The sequence below is a fragment of the Catharus ustulatus genome, chromosome 1 (assembly GCF_009819885.2).
Source record: "Catharus ustulatus isolate bCatUst1 chromosome 1, bCatUst1.pri.v2, whole genome shotgun sequence".
Taxonomy (NCBI): Eukaryota; Metazoa; Chordata; class Aves; order Passeriformes; family Turdidae; genus Catharus; species Catharus ustulatus.
Genome location: NC_046221.1, coordinates 46,498,690 through 46,521,820, shown reverse-complemented (window position 1 = coordinate 46,521,820; position 23,131 = coordinate 46,498,690). Strand labels below are relative to the sequence as shown.

At 40.6% G+C, this 23,131-nt stretch overlaps 1 protein-coding gene across 1 annotated transcript in view; it reads left to right on the top strand.

Annotated features, from left to right (window-relative positions):
- TRAK1 (trafficking kinesin protein 1) overlaps positions 1-23,131 on the top strand; it is a 114,317-nt gene that overhangs the window by 77,195 nt on the left and 13,991 nt on the right. Inside the window, 10 exon segments of the mRNA XM_042780203.1 lie at positions 4,825-4,925; positions 5,726-5,834; positions 7,615-7,693; positions 8,069-8,199; positions 8,708-8,782; positions 10,007-10,143; positions 11,731-11,808; positions 13,787-14,023; positions 15,715-16,031; positions 20,236-20,565. Of these exon segments, the coding sequence (XP_042636137.1) occupies positions 4,825-4,925; positions 5,726-5,834; positions 7,615-7,693; positions 8,069-8,199; positions 8,708-8,782; positions 10,007-10,143; positions 11,731-11,808; positions 13,787-14,023; positions 15,715-16,031; positions 20,236-20,565 (1,594 nt within the window).

Below are 23,131 nucleotides of genomic sequence, written 5' to 3'. Positions count from 1 at the left end.
AGGGGTGTTAGATGTTGCATAGTAAGTATCTCGCATAAAGTGCAGATGGAGTGCTCAGTGATTTGTGATAAATGGTGGTGGTGCACACAAAATGAAATAATATCCTTTTATGTGGCTTACCCTTTTTGGCATGGAAAACCAGTTCTGTCCTCTCCCAAAGGAGTGCTGTTGCTTGCTGCCCAAGTCCCATCATGAGGCAGACCAATTTATTTGTGTATTGGTCAATATGACATGTACTAGGTATGTGAAAGGTGATTAAGGCGAGACTGCATTTGTATTATCCATCCAGAGTGGAAAATTTGATTGAGGAAGGTGGAGGACAGGGGAAAGCTACCTCTGTCCCTGTTTGTTTTTATTTAATGAGACTGAGGAGCAGCATTAGGAAAAGTGCTACCAGAAATAAGCCTCTTACCAGGTGGCTTGGTATGTTGGGCCATATGTTCTGGTAACACCCCTCTTTCACACTGTTATTTTGACTCCTTCAGAAACTGATGCTTTTGAGGCACAGCTTGTCAGACTTTAAAGTTATGATTTTTGTGTATTGAAAATCTGCCTTTAGTAGTTTGCAGATTTTCTATTAAAACTGAATTTTGAATATTTGAACAGAACAGCTACTAAGACAACTGTCTTTAAGGGCAAGAGATAAGAGAAAGTAATTTATTTGATACTTCTAAAATTCTGTCAAAATTGCCTAAAAATGGTTTGTTTGGGATATATTATATTTTCTGTAATACAGGGACAAATTCTTTCTGGCTGGTAGTGTAAAATTAAGGTTTTATTGGTATATATATCAGGGCATGAATAATTTAATTTTATATCTGTATTTATCTCATGGCATGAATAATTTCACTTTATATCTTTTTGACCTTTGTCATGACAAAACCTTCATTCCATTAAGCGGGCTGAATTTTTCCTGTGTGCTGGTAACATGCCACGTTGATAGGGTACATGTCAAAGTTATAAAGACCTGTGCAAAGTGCATCAGGTTCTTGGGTTTGTCTTTTGAATTTTGTGTTGTTAGGTGCTGTTAAGTTTGAGAAGGGGCTGTGATCATGTTAAGTAAAAACCGATATAACTGAGATTTTTGCTGTACTGGAGAACACAAGGGTGAGTGTACTGAAGCAAGCACTTTAGTTGTGTGCACAGACACTTCAGTCTCAGGTTACTGTTTCACTTTTATATTCTGGAAGCATAAACATTATACTGAAAAAACTTTCTTATTTGTGAAGTATTTTGCTTACAGAGATTTGCTTTCAGCAACTGAGTATAGTTCCCAGGTACAGTGTGTCTATCTGCTGTTCAGTAAGAATGCTGCAGCTCCATGTTGCTTTTCTCTGGGATGGTGCTGCCTACACGTTGATATTGTCTCCTTTGACATTAGCGCTCAGAAATGAGTATACTCAAAGAAATGTAAACCATAAATCTGCACAATGTGAATTGTATTTGGAATGGGGTAGCTCACTAGGGTTTAGCTTCTCCTAATCTTTCTACATTTCGCAGTTTCTGCTTCTTTTTCCTCTACATATTTTCTCCTACGTTTCTGAAGCTAAAATGGCAACGCTTCCGATGCAGTGTAAGTCCTCAAATAACACCACCTCAAACCTCTGTTAACTTCTGAGTAATACAGCCCTGTAGACCTGTTATTTGAGTTCCAGGTCAACTGTCAGAGTTTGTGTTTTGGTGATAGCAGGTTTCAAAGTCCAGGTTTAATTTTGTTCTGTGTAAAGTGAGTGGAAAGGAAAAAACTGAATTATAATCTGGAATGGTGGCTTAAAAAAGGGAACATTGCTTTTGGTCTATTAAGAGTAATGCTGGATAGACAGAAATGCTTTTTGACTTGATATTTGTATGCCTGCTGTTTATATACAGTGTAACAGGGTGTCTTCCTTTTGAGTAATTCTAACCTGCTAAGCACTTAGTTGTTGTCAAGAAAATAAATCAGGTCTTCTTGTGAAACGGTTGTTCATGGTTCAGTAGAGATTGATCCTGTGAATTAGGTCCCAAGTCTTTTAAACTGTTTTTCTCTGTGTGAGGATACTTTTATCTTCCACTTAAATAATTTTGATATAGGTAGAGCTATTTCATGAGTTAGTTCTGAAGCTGAGTAAAGCTGTCAGGCCAGCAGGGACAATTAAAAGCCTGAAGAGATGAGCTAGCACCATGCTTGGTTCATGGGCCGTCGTGGGCCTTGTCCCATGGGCAGCGAGGGCTCAGTCTCTAGTGCTGGGTGATAATACCAGGATTGTGCAACAGTAACACGTGGCAGTGTTTACTCGGGAGGGCAGATGTTGCGGTGGCTTGTGTAAATGTAGAACAGGCTGTTTCTGTTAATAAAACAAGTCCAGTGTTTTGCACTGGAAAAATGTGTGCTTGTTCTGTCTGTGATGCTGATAGTATTCTTCACCAACCTGCCTGGTGCTGTGCTTTGTGTTTGGGACTAAATCAGTGTTTAGGCTATTGCCAAGCAGTGCTTGCCCAGCATCCCCCAGGCTCTTTTCTTTTTCCCTCATGCCCCTCCCAACCTCCCCAACCTTTTTTTCCCCCCTTTTCACTCTGTCCACCATCTGCACAAGATGCTGGGAAGGTGCACAGCTCCAGTAGCTGACCTAAACTGACCAAAGGGGTGTTCTATACCGTATGTTGTTACGTTCAATAATAGAAGGTCAGGGAAAGGAGGAAGAATCTGGGACATTCATAGTTATGGTGTCTGTCTTCACAAGTGACAGTTCTGTGTGCCAAGGTCTCACTTTCCAGTAAATGGCTGAACATGTACCTGCTGATAGAAAACAGTGAATAAATTCCTTATTTTGCTTTGCTTGCATGGGAAGCTTTGCTTCACTTATTAAGCTATCTCAGCAGGAATTTTTTCTTGCTCTTGAACTTCTGAGTTCTTCATCCTATGGGGATTGTGGGGCAGACTGTGTACTCAGCTGGTGGGTGCTTAGCTGCTCACCAAAGTTAGCACACCACAAAACGCTGCATCAAAGGGAGGTGTTGCTGGAAGTTACAGTAATGAGTTCTGTTTCACAGCCTGATTGAGATTGGAAGTGAGCTCTGGAGGTCATCTTGTCCAAACTCTCTTCTTAAGCAGGGCTCCCTGCAGTCTGTTGCCGAGGACCACGTCCAGATGGTGTTGGACTATCTCCAAGGATGGAGAGACCCCACAAGCTCTCTGGGCTACCTGTGCCAGTGTTCAGTCAACCTCACAATGAAAAAGTTGCATCCAATGTTTAGGAGGGACCGCCCGTGTTTCAGTTTGCACCTAATGTTTCAGGTCCTGTTCCATTAAAAGATCGAACTTTCTGACTTGTTCACCCTCTTTTGGAAGACTGGAATGCTCAGAAATTGCAGTAAAAATAGTATCCTCAGTTTTTTAATTCATAGACAAAAAAACAGTAGCAAGAGCTGGAAATTATTTAGTGTCCACCCACAGATGTAATCTGAATTCTTGCTTCTTAAAGAGACTAAGTTATAATGTGTTGAAGGCAAGTAAATTGGTTTTTTTGGTTCAGCATTTTCACTCTTCCTGAAATGGAGAAAGCAAGCCTCCAAAAATTAATGCTCAAATTTTGTTTAATAGTTTTCTAACTTATGGTTGGATGGGGCTGGTTTTTTTTCCCCTTGCTATTTCTCAGGAGGACTTGGTGCCTTAGGACTTCTCATTATGCAGGACAGTCTCAGTTAAGTAAATGACCTTGTTTGCTTCAGATTCTGAACAATTCAAGTGCTTTTTTGGATTGTGTCTACTCTTTTGTTCAATGAAAATGGAGTTCAAATCTATGTCATTGATACTCTGTTTCTTTTCTAAAAATAACTACAAAGAAAAGTATGCTTATGATATGAAAAGCAGAAGTTTAATAGAAAGAAATGTACTGTGCATTTTTTACATGGGAAAGTGCAAACTGAGGGCCAAGTCTTGCAGTGCAAGTGGAAGGGAATGAATATGTCTGATCAATTATGCTGTCTATAGTTGTGCAAGGCAAATAGAAGTAATCTCCTGCTGCTGGCATCTTAAATCACAGCTGTGAAGTGGTATATGTGCTACTGTCTAATTAGACTTTTAACCCTTTACTTGGAGAATAGCAATGTAAAGTAACAAAGATTATGTTTGCGGAGCTCATAATTACAAGGAATATTAATCACCCACTTTTGATGTTTTGTTCATTTTTGACGGATGTGTGTACTAAGTATAGGAATCCCAAAAATTACTTTCCTAGAGCAAATAAAATCTGGAAACTGACTGCAACCTTCGCTGTGGAACAGCTTCAGAACAGCAGCCTCCCACTCTGTGGTGGTGTTCTGCAGCTCAACAGGCACCTGAGTCACAATTGTAACCTTATTACACAAACATTTCAGTAATTTTATGAAAAGTGTCTTGGAGAGGAAGAAATGTCTGCATCTGCGGCCTTCAAGGTTGGCATCCAAGCCAGAAGGTGACAGTCATCATGCAAAATGGATAAAAGCAATGTTTGGCTTGATTCTGTCACATGAATATCCTGCTGTATTGTTGCAGTATATCCATTACTGTGCATGTGAATCTAGACTAGATTGCTTATCTTAAAAAAGGTAAAAAAGAAACACATCTAATAGCAGTGAATAATTGCATATTTGGACTTGTAAAAAAACATTTAAGTGGATACTTTAAAAGGTACACTTTCCCTTCTTTCTAAGGAATAAAAGAAATGGTTCTGTTTCAGTCTTGGACTCTTGATTTAGTCCAAGATGATACCTGGAGGGTGAGTAATGAGCTAATTTGTTGTGGGTTTGCTTAAAAATGTGACTGGAAAATCAGCTTACTGATCTGTGAACTCTTTCTTTGTGCAGGTTTCTCAGTTGCGGCATGAGCTGTCCATGAAAGATGAACTGCTCCAGTTCTATACCAGTGCTGCTGAAGAAAGTGAACCAGAATCCGTCTGTTCCACCCCGTAAGTCAATTGATCTGCAACATTGAACCATCACCTGTTGGATGATTTAATAGCTTTGAAAAGTGGTAAAATTGCCTCTGTATTGTCTGGAACTATAAGTGGGACTCAGAAGTTGTGTAAGGCTCCAGCTGGAAGGATTTTCACTGAGCCAGCTGGCTATCCAGGTGTGTTACAAGAGTTAGGAGGGGACAGTGCACAGGGAGACTGCTGACACAATGCTGCAGCTTTCAGAGGAGGTGGGTCACAGTTGTGGTGAGACAGCTGTGGGTCACACTGACAGCTGCCCAGTGCACCACATATATTTGCATGTGCTAGGACATGTTACATGAGTGACCTTTGTGATTGAAGGAGCTCTGAAGGCACTATGGAAAAATTCCAGGCTGAGGGAAATAAATAAAGCATGGCTTACAGCATGGGTTCCAGGCAGTTAGCTGGCTGAACAGCATTGCAGCCTCTGAGGGGCTGTCTGCCCTTGCAGAATTATTGCTGCATTCTGATGAGGCATGTACAGTATTAATCAGGAGCTGTTGGATTGCTCCCTGGAGTAATATGGTTTCTTTTCTCATAGCCTTGGCTGAATAACTTTTCCATAGGAAATGTGTGGAATTACAAATAAAATTTTTAAATGTTCTCTCTTGAAATTCACTGCAAATTTATTGCTGCTCAAAAGTACTGTCATATGAATAAACTCTGTTTCATGTGGCTCTCTTTGCTTTTGAGATCTGTGTTCAGTCTGTGCTTCTGTGAGATTTGCCATAATACATGTAAAATTTTTTTTAATTGTTGCTTTTTCGTACAAGGCTGAAGAGGAATGAATCTTCTTCCTCTGTCCAGAACTACTTTCATTTGGACTCTCTTCAAAAGAAACTCAAGGACCTTGAAGAGGAAAATGTTGTGCTTAGATCTGAGGTGAAATTGCTCCCTTTGTTTTGCTTAATGTAGTTGCTCATCCAAATGCCAGAACACAGGTATTGAGAAGCTTGTATTAAAAGCTGAGAGTCTAACCAAGAGTATAATTCCACATACAACAGATCTCTCTGTAGTTGTTTTATCACCATTCTTTATCTTTTTAAATGAAAGAAAGACTGAAATGTGGAAGCTACATAGAATCACAGAATCATTTAGGTTGGAAAATACTTTTAAGATCATTGAGGCCAACCTTTGACCAATCAAGACCTTATCAAATAGACCAGAGACCTGAGTGCCATATCCAGTCCTTTCTTGAATCTCTTGGGATGGTGACTCCAACCCAATATCTTATCACCCTTTCTGTGAAGAAATTCTTCCCAAATGAAACTACATGCAAAGCAGTGTTTGTGCAGTATGAATGTGCAGGAGCATGGGCAGATTTTGGAGTCCAGGATTGCACTTTTGAAACAGGTTTTAAAGGGCTGACCTGGCAGATATGTGTGATATGAGCTGCAAATCTCAAGTTTGTAGACTGGCATGTCTCTGTACCAATCCAGTGTTTGTCAAAATAATAATTGCTCGCCTAAATTTGCATTGCATTTCTTAATTTTGTGTTTCAAGTAAGGAAGTTAATATTTTAAATGGAATGTGCTTTTCTTCTCTTTATTTCTTATAATATTCTGTTTGTTTCACAGATTACAGTTTTTAAAAGTTTAATAATTGAATATGATGTGAATAATTTTATATTTTCAATCTAACTTTTAAACAGTGGGAGCATGTTACCACTTTGCAAACATGTAGCAGAGTGTAGCAGAAGAGATACTTCTGGTCTAAAAGTGAATAAATGGGAACAGAGTGTTATTGCCATTTTCCACTGCAAATGCAAGGGCCCTTTTCAAGTAGGTAGTGCCACACCTTTGCACAAGGACACCAGGTTATGGAGACTGCTGTGCTCTTACTTGAGAAACTTGCGCAAGGAAGATGATGAAATAGATAGTCTGAGAATAATGAATGTTAGAACTGAGCGAGCCACTGCATCAGGAGCTGGTAGGAAACCCTATGCAGCACTGCTTTTCCCATCCAGGGGAGATGTAGTCTGTGCCAGCAAGGCACAGGATGAAGCTAGATCTGAAACCTGTGAGCTGTGTGGTTCTCTGCAGATGCAGTCTGTGGGGTCTGTGCATGCCCCAGCTTGGGAATCGATTACAGACCCACTGAGGTGGTGCCAGACAGAACCAGCTGGTTTGCAGCCATTCTGCTCTTGGCACTCCCAGAATCAGAGTGGAAAAGGCAAAGCAGGGGAGGAGGTAGAACTAAGGTTTTTGTGGGATGTATGGTTACAGTGGCAGAACTTTTCAAATAGGATCAATAACATGCTTTTTAAATGCTTGAATGTTAATTCAGTTATTAAACCAAGCTTTTATTTAGTTTTTGATGATACCTACCTTTGCTCAGGTGACCAGAACAAGTTCTGCATACTAGTATTTTATTTGTCCAAGCCTTTCTTTTTACTTTTAGTGCAAAATACTCAAGTGACATCTAGTGGGGATATAGTGATAATGATGTAAGTTTCTCCATACAGTAATATCTCTGCTGAATGTTCACCTGGCCTCTTTTTCCAGAACATGTGGGAGGGCAGGAAAAAACTGTAGTTTCTCACTGTCTTCCTGAAGGAGTGATTAGAATAGCTTGTCTTTCTGAAGCAGATGGAAGTGCAGCAACAGACTGGCAAAGAACAAATGTGCTAATGTGGAGTATTTGGTGTGGATTTCTTGAACAGGCCTGTCAGCTGAAGACTGAAACAATTACTTATGAAGAGAAAGAACAACAACTTGTCAATGACTGTGTAAAAGAGCTAAGTATGTCCCTACTGCTTACACTTTTTTGAGATAGTTCAGTAAAAAAACCAAAACAGTTTCTGTGGTACTTATTTTCCTTTTATAAATTGTTATAAGGAGAAAATTTCTGGCTGAAATTTCACAACAGAAAATGCTGGCTGAAAGCTTAATCTTTCTCATTTAAAAATACTTTTGTATTGAAAATGTTCAATCTCCTTTGCAACGTGTGTACTTGATGCCTTTCTGGTTTTTGTGTCCTACTGTGTTTTTTCAAAAATACCTGACTATCAATTGGGGTAGTGTTCTGCTGAAGCAAGTGATGTTCCAAAAGAACGTCTTTATGCTTACTTTCTGATTTTGGGTGTTTGATGTTAATTGCAATTACTTATCTTAAAGGGGATGCAAATATCCAGATTGCCAATATCTCTGAAGAGTTAGCAAAGAAAACTGAAGATGCTGCCCGGCAGCAAGAGGAAATCACTCATCTTCTCTCTCAAATAGTCGACCTGCAGAAAAAGGCAAAAGCTGTAAGCAATCCAGTTGAGAGACTACTGTGTTATTTGCTACTAATGTGACTGGAGGACAGATTAAGATCCTTTCTGTACTAGAGCCAAAGGAAGTATTCCACCATCCTTATGTGGATGACCTTGTTTGGTGTTTAATATCTGGCATACTTGACTAGAAAGCATCAATTTATTAGAAGATGGATATATGTTTTATCAAATGCAATAGTTAAAATCATTTTAAATATTAGGTACAAAATTCTGCTTTGGGTGATGTTGGTGAGACAACAGTGTCAGTGCAAGTATTTCAGTGGACACATACTTTTTTGGAGGTTCATTTAGCAAGGTACATTCTAATGCTATGTGTTCTTGTGTTAACATTTTAAATGTTTATAAACTAATGTGTAGATTAATATTGCTGAAAAGGAGAGGTGAGAAAAGTTAGAATGTTCCTACTTACATGTAGTACAGGATGCAAACATCACAGGACAAAACATTGAAGTATTTCTAACATTTTTTTGGCATATTTTAGTGTGCAGTTGAAAATGAGGAGCTTGTCCAGCATCTGGGAGCTGCTAAAGATGCCCAGAGACAGCTCACAGCAGAGGTGAGTACATTACTTAGTAATACAATAATTTAGTAACCAAACAATGACTGTTCACTTTGCCATGAGAGGTTTAGTCTGAGCTGGATCAGAAATATTATAGTTTTGCCTGTGTGTATGGAGTGAAGGAACATTTATGTTCCTAGTAGAGTTCGAACTATTTTCTTCCCTGTTCTCTGCTCCTTCAAATGACACACATTTTGAAACGCAGAGATTTATGGGCTGTATAGGAAAGCCTTTAGAGGTTGACTTCTCTAGGCTGACAATTTCAGCCTATTTTGACCAGTGAGATAACATGGAAGAGCTCATTTGTGCTCTGTTTGTTCAGTGTATAAACATAAGGCAGTCCAGTATTTCTGGTTGTCTTAAGGGTGCTACATTCACATGAAAAAAGGACAAGATGGAATGAATAGAACTTGATCGCTTCGGATGTATCTTCCACTTGCACTACTTGGTGATGAGGGTAGGAATGGCCAGAAAAGCTTTTTCCAGTGGGTGACCTTTTGTATCTGTGGTGCTCAACAAAGATTGGGCTCATGCCTCGCCATTGCTTTCTTAGGAAAGAAAATGAACCAGATCTGTTTTTCCAAACCAAATAGCTGTTTTTTATGAAAGTTGTAGGAATGTGGTGTTTCAAACTTCTACCCCTTTGTCAAACTTAGTTGAAGTGGCTGATGAGCCCAAAAGCTGTTTGGGTACACAGACAACTGTAGACAGTGATTACATAAGACATGTTTTCTGAGAAAGCTAAAAATAAGGTGTGATCTTAGCTGTTGAAAGCTGTATGTGTATATGTATGTATGCATGAAAGTCATTTAAAATTCCTAAGTCCATTGGAATTCCTCCGTTCCGTTGTGGTCTTGTCCTCAGACCATGATGTTGGCCACTGTGGTCATCATGGCAGTAATTAAACACTAAACCTGATCATACTAAAGATACTTTTTTAGCTCTGTATTTTCCTCTTGACAATAACTTCACATAGATATGTAGGGAAGGAAATGGAGCAAACAGTTCCTTCTGCATTGTGACCCTCTCTGCCTGCCTTCCTATTACTAATCCATGTTATTAATGACCCTCCAGTGTTACTCACTTGTTGGAGGTCAATTCCTTTAAAGTGGGATATTCTTCCCTACACCATTTTTGCTTACTAGTATCAAAAGAATTTGCAGGATTTTTATTGTAATAGCGCATCCCATAAGGTCTTGGACTGTTTTCTCTATGTTACAGTTGCGAGAGCTGGAAGACAAGTATGCAGAGTGCATGGAAATGCTTCATGAGGCTCAAGAAGAGCTGAAAAACCTTCGGAACAAGACAATGCCAAATGCTATATCACGTCGGTACCACTCCCTTGGTCTCTTCCCTATGTAAGTAGATTAGGAAAAAAATCTGCACACACCAAGCAAAGGAAGTGACTTACAGCTTCGGGGATAGGATGCTGGGTCTGACATAAGCATGGGTGAAATGCGTATTTTTGTAGTGTTAAAGGATTCCTGAGTGATTAGTTTTGCATACCTGGTTCTGAAACAGTGGTACTGTGCAGCTCTGCTGCAGTTATATACAACCTGCAGCTGTCTGTGCTTATTCTGTGAAAATTGGGTAGCAATAACAGGTTCTTACACGTTCTATACATCTTTGTTAAGCATCTCCTGTACGTGGCTGATGTTCATTAGGAGCTACCTGTTTATCTTCAATATCCTTGGATATATAACTTCCTAATAACATAACATAGCAGTGGTTTCCAGACATGGTATCTTTCTAGTCATTTATGATGTACATTCTAGTTCTTCAGGCTAAACCTTTGAACAGGGTTAAAAGCATACCTTCTTGTTTTATGCTGCGTGAAAATTCAGTGGTTCATTAAAAGAATGTTAGTTTCTAATCTGTTTTATGGCAACAAATGATGCTGGTTTCACTGGTGTTATCAATTTTCTTTACCTGATTTCACGTGATTATGACATTTAAAGCTCTGAGAACATCAGTACCCTCAAGGAAATGAGAAAAAAAGAGTGGATAAGAATGTTTTCAGTGACTTGCTGTGCTTGATTGTGTAACTCTAGAGTAGTTGGATACTTCTGAAGGCAATGGCATCAGTGGCTTCTTTTGAAAATACATTAATGTAATCAAGCAGCAAAATCTGGCCTGCCTTTCTTAGTGCTGAAGAATACATCTTTGTGCTCACAAGAAGTAAATTGCCAACAAAGACTTAGCTTGCCTTTTTGTGCTCCCTTCTGAGACTGAACACAGTCCAAATTAAAGTGCAGACATTTAATAATGCAAGTTGTGGTTGCAAAATAATGCCAATTGTGCTTGCACAAATACAGCTGAAAACTGTGAAAGTAGCCTTGTGCTGAGATTGGTTTATGTGTTTTGTGTAAAAATTATTTTTCAAATATTGAATCGTGTTGACAAAAGATCATTTAAGTTTGTTAATGTTTTATACTTAAGACCCTGCACCCAGCAGTAAAACTTAGTCACCAGCTATGGAAAATTTGTGACCTGTTACCTCTAACCTTATGGAGAAAGTATATAGTGCTTTATGGCAAGAATTATGTCATTTTTGTGGATGGGTGGATAATGCTGTGAGTTTTATATTTATTTTAAATGAGAGCATAAAGAGCAAACTTTATACGTGAAAGGTGAGTGTTACTGAGTATGGAATTCAGTCTGGGAAGCTGGGTCATCTTGTTGTCTACAATGCTTTTCTTAAGGTTCTTTGGTGGATATCATGTATCATCAGGTGGTACATACTGCAGGAAAGGAAGTTAAGCAATATTTTGTCAGTGTTGTAAATGTCTACATTAGTTTTCCAGTCATTTTTCATATTTAAACCTTCCTTTTTTTCTTCTAGAAATACTTTTCATTACTTATTATTTGTATAAGTAATTTATTTGCCTGTCATGCCAACCTACTAATACTATGATGCTTGTTTCTCTTTTGTGCTTATTTTAACAGGATTCTTTGGCAGCAGAAATAGAAGGGTCAATGAGGAAAGAACTGCATTTAGATGAACCTGACTCTCCTGACTTGGCGTATGACTGGAAAGAATTGGTTCCCTATTGATCAGTTATATCTGAAGTTAATTATTTGATGAGAAAAGAAAAAGCAGGAAATGGTTGAGCTAGATATTTAGAAAGAAATTTTTGTAGCTGAATGTGAATGATAGAGAGAATGGAAAACAAATTACCTAGTTTTTGGGGTGTTTTCTCCTAAAGCTGCCAAAAGAAACATCTGTGTATTGGCTTTGCCTTGTCTTGTAAACTTTTTCCTCATTGGGTGAGTGCTGAGAATAAGAAAAGGTTGTTTTCTTGTGTGTTACCATGCTAGATTTCTTCAGTTACCAGTTAGGGGAGGAGTTCAAGACAGTGGGTTTTTTCTTGGTGAGTTTTATAACATAAGTTACCAGGTAACAATTGATCTAATCCAGTGTTCACCGGAAGAACATCAGGGCAGTAAAGGATTTGGAATGGTTGGGTGCTTAGTGTGATACCCATTACACTGTGTGCTGAAGTTCTGTGAATTAAATGAGAGAATAGTTTGAAACAAGTTAAGTGCTTGCGACAACCCCAAAACTATAGATAGGACACAGCTTGGCAGAAATGGCCTTGCTGATTCCAGTTGCACGTGTACTCCAATAGGTTTATCTCACAGATCTGTGCAAAGCATGGATTGTTTAATTTGAAATAAGTTAATCCAGTTTACAGGGTCTATTACAGAAACAGAGTTTACAAAACAGGACAGTCAGGGAAGGTACAGTAGGCACTTCCCAGAAACCTAATTGCATTTGCAAAACGCCTGACGCATAGACTGACCTTTTCTGAGCCTGAGCCAAGAACTGTAAATGAGGCTTTGACAGAGTGGAATGTTGATTAGAAAAATGTAAGATCAGAAAGTTGTGATCATGCTCAAACCCCATAGGATCCTTTCATCCTTCTAGTAGCTAACTTAATGCTAGTTTAACTTCTTTAGAATGTCTTACTTACTTTGCCTGTACCAGAATAGGATACTTTTTTTTTTGGTTGTGTGAGTTGTCTTGGTTTCTTTTATTTGTGCAGTGGTAGTAGCTGCAAGCTCCATGGGACTATTTATTGATTCAGTCTCATAAAGATATACCTGGAGCCTCCACAGAAAGGGTGTAACTGTTGAGCACCAGAAGGAAAGAAATTCAAATGACGTTAAATGGCCTAAGGCATGCAGTCACTGTTACAACCTGGCACTGTTACCTTTTACTGCTATTATTGTGTTCAACCATTGTTGAACTGTAAAACAAAGCAGTAGTGGCATTTCTGCAGCATGATGTAGGGTATATTTTATTTATTTTATTTATTTCTGCTGAAGTGTCATCTGGTGTCAGTCTTGAAGCAGGTGAACAGTGTTTGTTAGGGTATAAACATAATGGTGATAAAGAATGAACTGTAGAAGTAGGTCAAAAATTAGGTTTAGCCTTGACATCCTCTCTCTCAAGTCTTGGTCCATTGCATTTCTGGAATTTTTTTCCTTTTTTTTTAAAGTACTATTTAAGGGGTTTGGAAATTGGTTTCTAAGAGAAAAGATACAAGACTTGCTTGTATGGAGATACACAGGAGAGTAAATTCAAATTCTCTTTTAAAATGGATTAGCCACTTTATAGTTGAAAGTTTAATGGAGGTCAGTTCTGGTTTTTAAAAAACTCATTTTTATAGAATGGCTTTAAGGCACTTTTAGCTGAGGTACCAAAATACTCTTTCACTTATTTTTATTAATATTTGAAAGGATCCATGCACATAATTGTCAAATGTTCTGTCAAAAATATTCTAGGGTGATGGAAGAATTATGTTGATGGATTGAATGTAACGGCCAGACTGTAGCTGGTATGGGACCCTATGCATACTACTTTACAGAAATATATATAAAACCAAAGTGTTTGATAGACCTGTGAATATGGAGGGCTGTTAATAAGCTGTTACCTGTTTCTCTGTTCCTTCTCATGGTAATAAGTTATTGAGTGATTATTGTATGTGTGTTTTACAGCCATCAGAAGCGGGTCTTCGAGACGGTGAGAAATGTCAATCAAGTTGTCAAGCAGAGATCCATGACTCCATCACCAATGAATATCCCAGGCTCTAACCAGTCCTCTGCTATGAACTCAGTAATTTCTAGCTGTGTCAGCACTCCACGTTCTAGTTTCTATGGGGGAGACATCTCTAACATTATGATAGACAACAAGACCAATAGCATCATCTTAGAGACAGAGTCCTCGGACAATGGGTCAGTACCATAACTCTGGAATTTTCTTTTGCTTTGTTTGTGACATAAAGGCAAAGTGTTCCTGTTTTCTTCCTTTTGTCTTATGTACCACAGTGGAATACATCTTCAAAATCTCTTTTGTGCTTATAGTTTTTGAGCACTCAGGTTTATTTTAAAAAGAAAGCTTTTAGAAAATACTGTGTGTCAATCAGTGTCTGCAACGCAGACCTGTTCTGGGATGCAACACCACCAGATGATATAAAACCACCCTTTGTTTCTGTGGGTCAATACTTAATAATAACAATTTTCACCATGTAACATAAATGCCAGGGAGTTCTGATCCCATATGCAGCTATTTTGATCCTCAAAATAAATAAAGTGTGCACCTGTAAGTTACCTAATATGAAAACTTGTGAATGCAACCGATCAGAACTTTGCTTTTCTAGCTACATGTCTCTTCCCCCAGTACAGCTCCACACTATGCTGTATATACTTTTCAGTAAAAATGGCTTAATACCTCAAAACAATGTATGTTTGTCAGTTTAATATACTCGTGTGACTCACTGTGGTATTCTTACAGCATTGTCGCTTTGACATGGGGCCTGCTTGCCTGAGTTTGTATGACTGTAAGAGACACAGAGCAAGCAGACAGCTCTCACCTCTTTGTAGGAGGAAACTCTTAGGTAAAGTGCAGGTTTCCAACCAGGAGTTTTCCAGTCAGGAACTAAGATTCAAAACTTTTACTATGAAAGATAAACAAAAGAATGATGTTTTACTTTGAGCTCTCCAGATGAGTATCAAGTTGTTCCCAGACACAGTAATGTACAGTAATTTCATGATTACAAGCTGCACTGACTATAAACCGCATCTCCGGGTGTCGGCAACATTTCGTTCTTTGTCCATACTTAAGCTGCACCTGATTATAAGCTGCTCTGTCATTCGCATCGAGGACCCGTGTGCAATGAAGTTACCAAATAGTAACAGAATTGCAGGATGGCGGGGTTTAATGGCTCGACTCGGGCCATGCGGGCTCGGCCCACTCAGGGCTGCCAACGGGGCCAGGTGGACCAGCTTGGCGCTGCCGCTCGGCAGGGCCGCTTGGAGCCAACCGCCATTGCCGCCGGGCTAGCTTACCCCGGCCTGGTGCTGCCCCGCGGTGGCAGGTGGGGACGGAGCCCGCCGGCACCCACGGTGGCAGCAACAGGAGGGGATGGAACCTGCCTGCTCCTGCGGTGGCAGGCGGGGACAGGAGCCCTCCGCCTCTGCCCCAAGCCGCGGGGATGGCAGCACAGCGCCCCCTGCCTCTCCCCTGGGCTGCGCTGCCTGAAGGAGGGAGTCCCCTGCCTTCCCCCACCCCCGCGCTGCCGCCACAGAGCCCGCCTCCACCCACCGCTCAACAGAGTAACCAATTTGTAACAATCGCGCAATCCCAGGTTTTACTGGCAGGTGCTCAGCACCTCAACTGAACTTCCGGGTTGGAAATTTCAGAAAATATTTCACATGTTAGCTGCTTCTGAGTGTAAGCCGCATTTCCGGGGTGGGAGCAAAATTTTAGTCAAAATGATGCGGCTTATAATTGTGAAATTACTGTAAAGGTATTGGTGAACTGATCAAAACTGTCATGTCAAAGTCTTAAATATTTCTAAGAATGGGGTGTTTTTCCCTCGCACCCTTTTTATTTTAATTTTTCTGTGTCCCCCTTTATGTTTTAGAAATGAAGACAGGATGAAGAAGCCTGGAACTCCAGGGACTCCAGGCTCCAGTGACCTAGAGACTGCCCTTCGTAGGCTCTCCCTCAGGCGGGAGAATTACCTCTCGGAGCGCAAGTTCTTTGAGGAAGAGCAGGAAAGGAAGTTGCGGGAACTGGCAGAAAAGGGAGAACTCCACAGTGGTTCCGTTACCCCCACAGAGAGCATCATGTCACTGGGAACTCACTCCAGATTTTCAGAATTCACTGGATATTCAGGAATGTCTATCAGCAGTCGCTCCTACCTACCAGAAAAGCTTCAGATTGTGAAACCACTAGAAGGTGATAACAAAGGGCCTCGGCCTTTATCTGTTGTTATTAGTGACTCTTTGTGGTCTCTAATCCATCACCAGAAATCAGGAAATCTTTGCAATACATATTCTTTTTATTTTAGAGACAGTACTCCACGCTGTTGGTTTGAGATCTTTTAACCAATATATTTTTCCAGAAACCTTAAAAGTGTTAGGAAACAATCCCAGCCAAGGCAGTAAAATAAGTATTGCAGGCCACATGTACACATCAGCAGTGCAGCTTTACATCCAACCTAAATGTTACCATTTCATAATTGGAAAATGAAGGTGGATAAGTCTCTAAATCTAAACAACGCATTCTGTAAATTAGTATCTGAAAAGGCTTTTACCTACTTCAGTTAGTCCAGTTGGTCTAATAACACTGTTATAGTGATTCAGAATTTTCTCTGGGCTTAATGGGTTGTTTGAGTGGTCACACATGAGTCACTGTGGCTTTGTTCATGTGTGCAATAGGTGGGTTTATTTAAAGTCAAATTTCCTTCATACATTGTCTCAGAAAAAGGCAATATAGAGATAGATGTAGTCAGAGCTAGAACTGTACTTCAAAAATTCATTTCATTAGAAATGTTTAAAAAAAGCTGTCAAAGCACATGTAGTGTAGTCTGTCTGGCTTTTTTAGTTCTTTCAGGTTGTAGCTGGAAGTTAGTTGAGTCAATTCCTCCAGGTTTTAAACCAAATAAAGTTTTTCTGTAGTACTTCACCACAGATACACTAGGTCACATCATTTAGCTTTGGCTTCTCTCTCTTTTCTCCTTCAACAAAATTCCTGTATTACATTGCATTGTGTGTGTGTTAATTGCAGAAGTTCGTTTTTTTTCTCTTTTTAGAACAGATTTCTTACGTCTGTAAGGAGCATATAGCATGACATATACTCAGAAGCAAAAATAAGCATTTTTATGTCCTGAAGAAAGTGATGTACTGTATCTACCTATTCAAATGAAACTATAGCCATAGCACACAAACCATACTGTCGAGCAGATTTTAATAGTTTGTTTTCATGGCTTCTTTTTAATGGTCCTAAAAGTTCTTGTACCACATGAGGGAAAGGATGATCCCACTTTGTTTCAGTTTCTGGTTGTTACCACTGTCGCCATCCCATTATATCTGCTTTTGTCTTCCAATAAACTCTTAAAGTCTTTATCATCTTTCTATCTGTCTGGTTTTTTTTTTTTTTTCCCTGATTTTGTTCAGTGTTTTCACTGGGTCATTTCTAGCTTGAAATTATTGCACCTTTTAAAGTACTAGTCATGTTTGGTTTTAGATCTTACTTGTAGCATGATTGTGTCTGCCTGTTTCGTAAGTTTTGTGTTTGTTAACTTCTATTAACTGAATATCTTTGATTTTTTTTTTTCATTTCAGCATAGTTTCTTTTCTGAATATTTTTCTTGAGCCTTAGTTGTTTTTTTTCAACTTCATGGATGCCTTCAGACTACTAGGGACAAATAGTCTGCTATACCTGCAGACTGCTATAAGTAGTTGTATCTTTGGTTTTATTACTGTTTTGGGTGCTCATGTCATAAAACAGAAGAAATAAAAATTAGTTTGATAATAAATTTACTATAGGTTAATGACTTCTGTTCCTTTAACACAATCTTTTAAATCCCCAGGAAAAAAGTGACAAGCACTAAGAAATTTATCTTCTTTTGCACCTTTAAAAAAACAACATTTTCCTGCAGTCAAACAGAAGGATTGCTTGATGTGACTTGCTTTACTTATAGTCCAGTGGGATTTGTTTTGTTTTGTTTTAAACTATGCAGCTGTGACTTGTGTGATAAGCATGAAATAGCACTATCTGTAGGAAAACTAAAAACTTGGACTGATTATGTCTTCACCCACTTCACTGCAATTGTGGAAGCAACGCACTGTGAATTTCTAAGCTTTTGCTGATCCTCAAAGTGTGTGAGCAATCATGCAGAGATATCAGGAATATAGGAAAAAAAATTACTCCATCCATATACTTTTTTACTTTTTTTGCTCTCATATTCCTTCTGCCTTCAGTGGCATGTCCCACCATTACACAGTAATTCCCTTATGCCAACTGTTTCTGATTATTTACGAAACTATCTGCTAGGAACCTGGGACTGAATGTAGGCCAAAGAAGTTTTGTATTTCCCTCTTCTTTTGACTTCTGCAGCTTTCTCTTTTTTCTTTTTATTGGGGATTTACAATTGTTGGATTCCCTTGTACATTTGTGTTCCTTCTCTGTATTGGAAAGTGGGCTCCCTTATACACATTTTATGAGATCAAGATTAGGCTCAGATATACTCCTGTTTGTGATGGAGCTTAGACCATTTTGATTTCTGTAGTTTTAATAAAAATGTTAGAGCTCAAAATGTGTATATATTTAGGTAAATGTATTTCCTATGGAAAAATATGGGATGCATATTTAAAATTAAGTGATTGTGTTCTGCCAAGCTTATTTTCAATATAAGTTTTGGTGTGCTTTAAGATGAAAAAGATTACATCTTCAGAAGCTAGCATGTAGCAGCTAATTAACTTTTTATACTTGTATGCAGTGCAGAAAGAAATTTTTCTTTGTTCTTTAAATCTTGGAGTAGACTGACAGAAAACCTTTGCTCTTAGGTTAAGGCTTGACAGTATCTGTCACTTCTTCACATTCTGGGGTATTTCTTTATAAAAGCAAAAAACTTGGCCTTTGTGACAATTCAGAAGTAAATACAAGTTATAAGGATGTCTTTTGTCTCATTTTGGGGTTGTAATGGTTTCTACTTCTCGAGCCTCAAGGGTGCAAATTTTCTCTAATCCCTCTAGACTTACTTTAAATAAAAGCAAAAGAAGTAGATAGCGTCATTCGCCAAAGTAATCTAGCAGACGAATTTATTCTGAGCTAAAAAATTACAGATTTTAAAAAGGTGAGATAGGCTTAATTAAAATGCCATTCATTGTTCCCAGGCATTCTAGAGAAAGTTTTTCCCTGTTCACTTCCTGTTTACAGTGAATTTCCTCAAGTGCAATATGTGAAATTACAATTTTTCTCATTCCATAGGATTTTTCTCAGATTGAAAAATGTATATTAGAGCCACCCCTTCTCTAGGTATTACAGTTGTTTAGGCTTTTACATGCACCATGCAATGAGTTGAACATTCCTGGTCTTTGAATATGGGTGAGACATTTGTGTGCCAGCTTGTTGAATGAGTGGGTATTCTGCTGTGCAGAGAGGGAATAGGAATAAGATTGCAAAAACTGCTCTGATTTGATCTGGCAGAGGTGAAAAGAAAGATGTTTTATTTGTGTCATAGGGCACGTGTGATTTTAAGTCACAATTTTCAACACAGTAATTGTGGATACACAGGAAAATGCAGACCCTTGCAAGCAGTCTTTTAATTCCTACTCGAAGAAGCAAATAAATCCTCCCCTGATTTCACTGGGTCCATCTCGGTGTATATATCAATTTTTCGTGATCCATTGCTGTTTCTGACTGTCTCCTGTTCAACCTTGAATATTGAGTGCTTTTCTCCGTAAAATGCACCTCCTTTTTCAAAACATTTCTCTGCCAAGGATGAAGCTACAGGTACAGTAGCATTTAGTTACATAGTAGTTGAATTCCTGTAGCATAGGGGCCACACAGGTATTTAGATTTGACGTGTAGTGCGGTTGTATATCTGCTTACACATGCCTGAAGTTGATGGGGTTTTCTAACATGTGGTACAAAGCTAAAATTGCTGTGTGATCTGTGTGACTACTGTTCTCCTGTTAGCCACTGGTAGAAAATTCTGGCATGTTTTCAGCACTTGTCTTAATTTGAGTTTAATATGGGAGTACGTGGTATATGTTCCGCTTAGAGCTTTCTGTGATGGTGCTCAGATCAACTGTTACAATGTAAATTCTTTCTACTCCTGCTTAATCCTGAGAATTGAAGCAGATGAGGATATTTATGGGAAGGGGATGTGCATGTGCACAAGTGTGCTGGTTCTCACCACCAGGCTTTGCATAAGGGCTAATGTGATCATTTCACTCTGGTGTGGAAATGCTGAAGTGCAGGTGAAGCAATTTTGTGCTGTAGCATGTCTCCCTAGAAAAACATTAAGCCCAGAAACATTAAAGGTTTGGAGCTCCCAAGCCTTTGGTCTTCTGGACAAATGAAGTGGGACTTTGTCTTTACGTCCTGGATTGCTTGCTAATTGATCTCGGTTGTCTTTCTGTTCCTTTTCAAGGTTCTGCCACTTTGCACCACTGGCAGCAGCTGGCTCAGCCTCACTTGGGTGGGATCCTGGACCCAAGGCCTGGGGTTGTCACAAAGGGCTTCAGGACCCTAGACCTGGACCTGGATGAAGTGTACTGCCTTAATGACTATGAGGAAGATGAGACAGGTGACATTTCTTACAAGGGCCTAACTACCTCGACGCCAGTTCAGCACACAGAGACCTCAGGTGAGAGGTCACAAGCACAAGTGACTGTTTCAGAGAACAAGAATAATCCCCGCCAATCTCAGGCTTTCACAGAGGAGATGCAGGAGTCCACGACTGACGATGATGAGGGGTCTGGTGAGGGAAACTCATTAAGTCCAGTAAAACTGACATCTTTACAGGATTTTGATTACTGGGCCATTCTCACGTCTCTTCAGAACAGCATCCATAATATTGCTTTGTGTGTAGCATCTGCACGATAGTGCGTGCAGTGGTTAGAACATAACCATTCTAACATTGGCTCAAAAATCGTTTCTTTGATAATCTTTTAATTTGTTTTTCAGTAACAGCATCTGTGGTCAATATTTTACTCTATTGTGATAAGAGAAGGCTGCTAAAAGGAAGTGGTTCATTCACAAACCTTGGTGTGGCATGTATTCAATTTATGTCTGTATTTAGTGCACACTGTTAAGTGTGTGTAATGTACAGATTACATCTATTTTGTATTACTGTAGTGCATATACTCTTCTGACAGCTCGTTAGAGGTGGATGGCATGTTTTAGATTTTTGTATTTTGGGGAAAAAGTGAAGACTAAATGATTGATACACTAAAGGTGCCTCTACCTTGTCTTTGCTGAAACAAAGGGAGTGTCTTGAAAAATCACCAAAGAAATTCTGAAAGTTTAATTGACTTACCTCAGATACAATTACCTGTTTTTGAAGTCCTTCTGAGATAAAGAATTGAGGGGATGTTTTTATGCAGTGACTAATAACATTTCCCTTATTCTTTCTCCACCACACTATTAAACCCTATCCTTCCTATTTATACTGGATTAAGACGTAAACATTTTTAAGTGACACAGTACTGCATGAGTTATTAGATACTCTGAATTGACACTAGCAGTCTATTACTGCACAAGATTACAGATTCCCAAGACTGTAGATGTGTTTTGAGTTTATGTAGTTTCTCGTTCTTGGGATTTGGGGGGTTTTTATTTTAATAAGCTATATAGTCTTCATTAAGATTTGCCTCTGGTAAAGAATTGTATTTAGTCCACAATCAGAAAATTGCCAGAACTCCTTTTTTTTTCCAGGCTTCTTGTTTTTGTATAACTACTTTAAATGATGACACTTCCTTCCCTCTCTTTTCTCTGGGATAAATCATAATTTAATATTTGGCTGCTCTTTGGAAGATTAGATTGTCTCAGGGCTAAATGATAATATTTCTGTTATTATCATGACATGAAGAGTATCTTCAGCTCTCACTGCAATGGCAGTTCAGTGCTTTCGTCTACTGAGTATAAGCTACTTTCTGCAGTCAGTTTTATTAAGGTTAAACTTTGAATCATAGAACCATTAAGGCTGGAAGAGACCTGTAAGATCATTGAGTCCAGGCATTAACTCAGCACTGCCAAGTCCACCACTAAACCATGTCCCTAAGTGCCATATCTACAGAGCTTTTATATACAGCAGTTTCACGAATACAAGCCGCACGGAGTATAAGCCGCACTTCCGGTGCCTCAACAATGTTGCTGTCTTTGTCAGTAGATAAGCCGCACCCCGAATATTAGCCGCACTTTCGTTCGTAGCGAGAATCCGTGTGCAGCTTTCACAAATTGGCCAACTAGTAACAGGATCGCAGCATAGCGGGGTTTACTGGCTCGGGGCGGGGCCAGGAAGGCTCGGGCAGCCCACTCATGGTTGCCGACGGGGCCAGCCGGGTGGTGCTGCAGCCGCCGCCGGGCTCACTGGCTCCCCTCTCCCGTCAGCACCGCCTCGCTGCCAGCGTTTGCTCGTCCTGCCGGCGGGGCAGCCGCCGCCACCGCTGCCAGGCACGCCGGCCGCCCCGCTGCTGCGTTTACTCGCCCTGCCGGCGGGCCAGCCGCCACTGCCAGGCATGCCGGCCGCCCCGCTGCTGCGTTTACTCGCCCTGCCGGCAGGCCAGCCGCCGCCGCCGCTGCCAGGCACGCCGGCCGCCCCGCTGCTGCGTTTACTCGCCCTGCCGGCGGGCCAGCCGCCGCTGCCAGGCACGCCGGCCGCCCCGCGCCATGTTTGCTCGCCCGGCCGGCTGGGCTGCCACCACCGCTGGGCTCGCCGGCCGCCCCCTCCCATCTGCACCGCCGCCGTGTTTGCTCGCCCTGGCCGGCACTGCAGGCCCCCGCACCGCCGGGCTCCCCTACGCTGCTGGCCCCGATTCTGCTGGGCTTCCCCCGCTGCCAGGCAGCCCCACCCGCCGGCCTTCCTGCTTCTGCCATGCTCCCCTGCACTGCTAGCCCCAATTCTCCCGGGCTCCCCTGCCCTGCTGGCCCGGGCTCTGCCGCCCCCCCTGCCCCGCCCTGCTGGCCCAGGCTCTGCCGCCCGCCCCCCACACTGCTGGCCCCGCCTCTGCCAGGCTTTCCCACCTCAGCCGGGGCCGGCTGGGCTCCAGCTTGGCTTGGGGCTGCCGCGGGCTCTCACTTCCGTGTTGGCAGCTTTTAGGATATTGTTCATGTATTAGCCGCCCTCAAATATTAGCCGCGCTTCCGGGTTTCCACCAAACTTTTGGTCAAATTGGTGCGGCTGGTATTCGTGAAATTACTGTACCTTCCAGGGTAGTGCTCCAATCACTTCCCTGGGCAGCCTGTTCCGGTTCTTCAACATCCAAACCCTTCAACTTCCCTTTGCATTGGCAAAAGTTGTCCTTGTTCTATGAGATCCCAGAAGG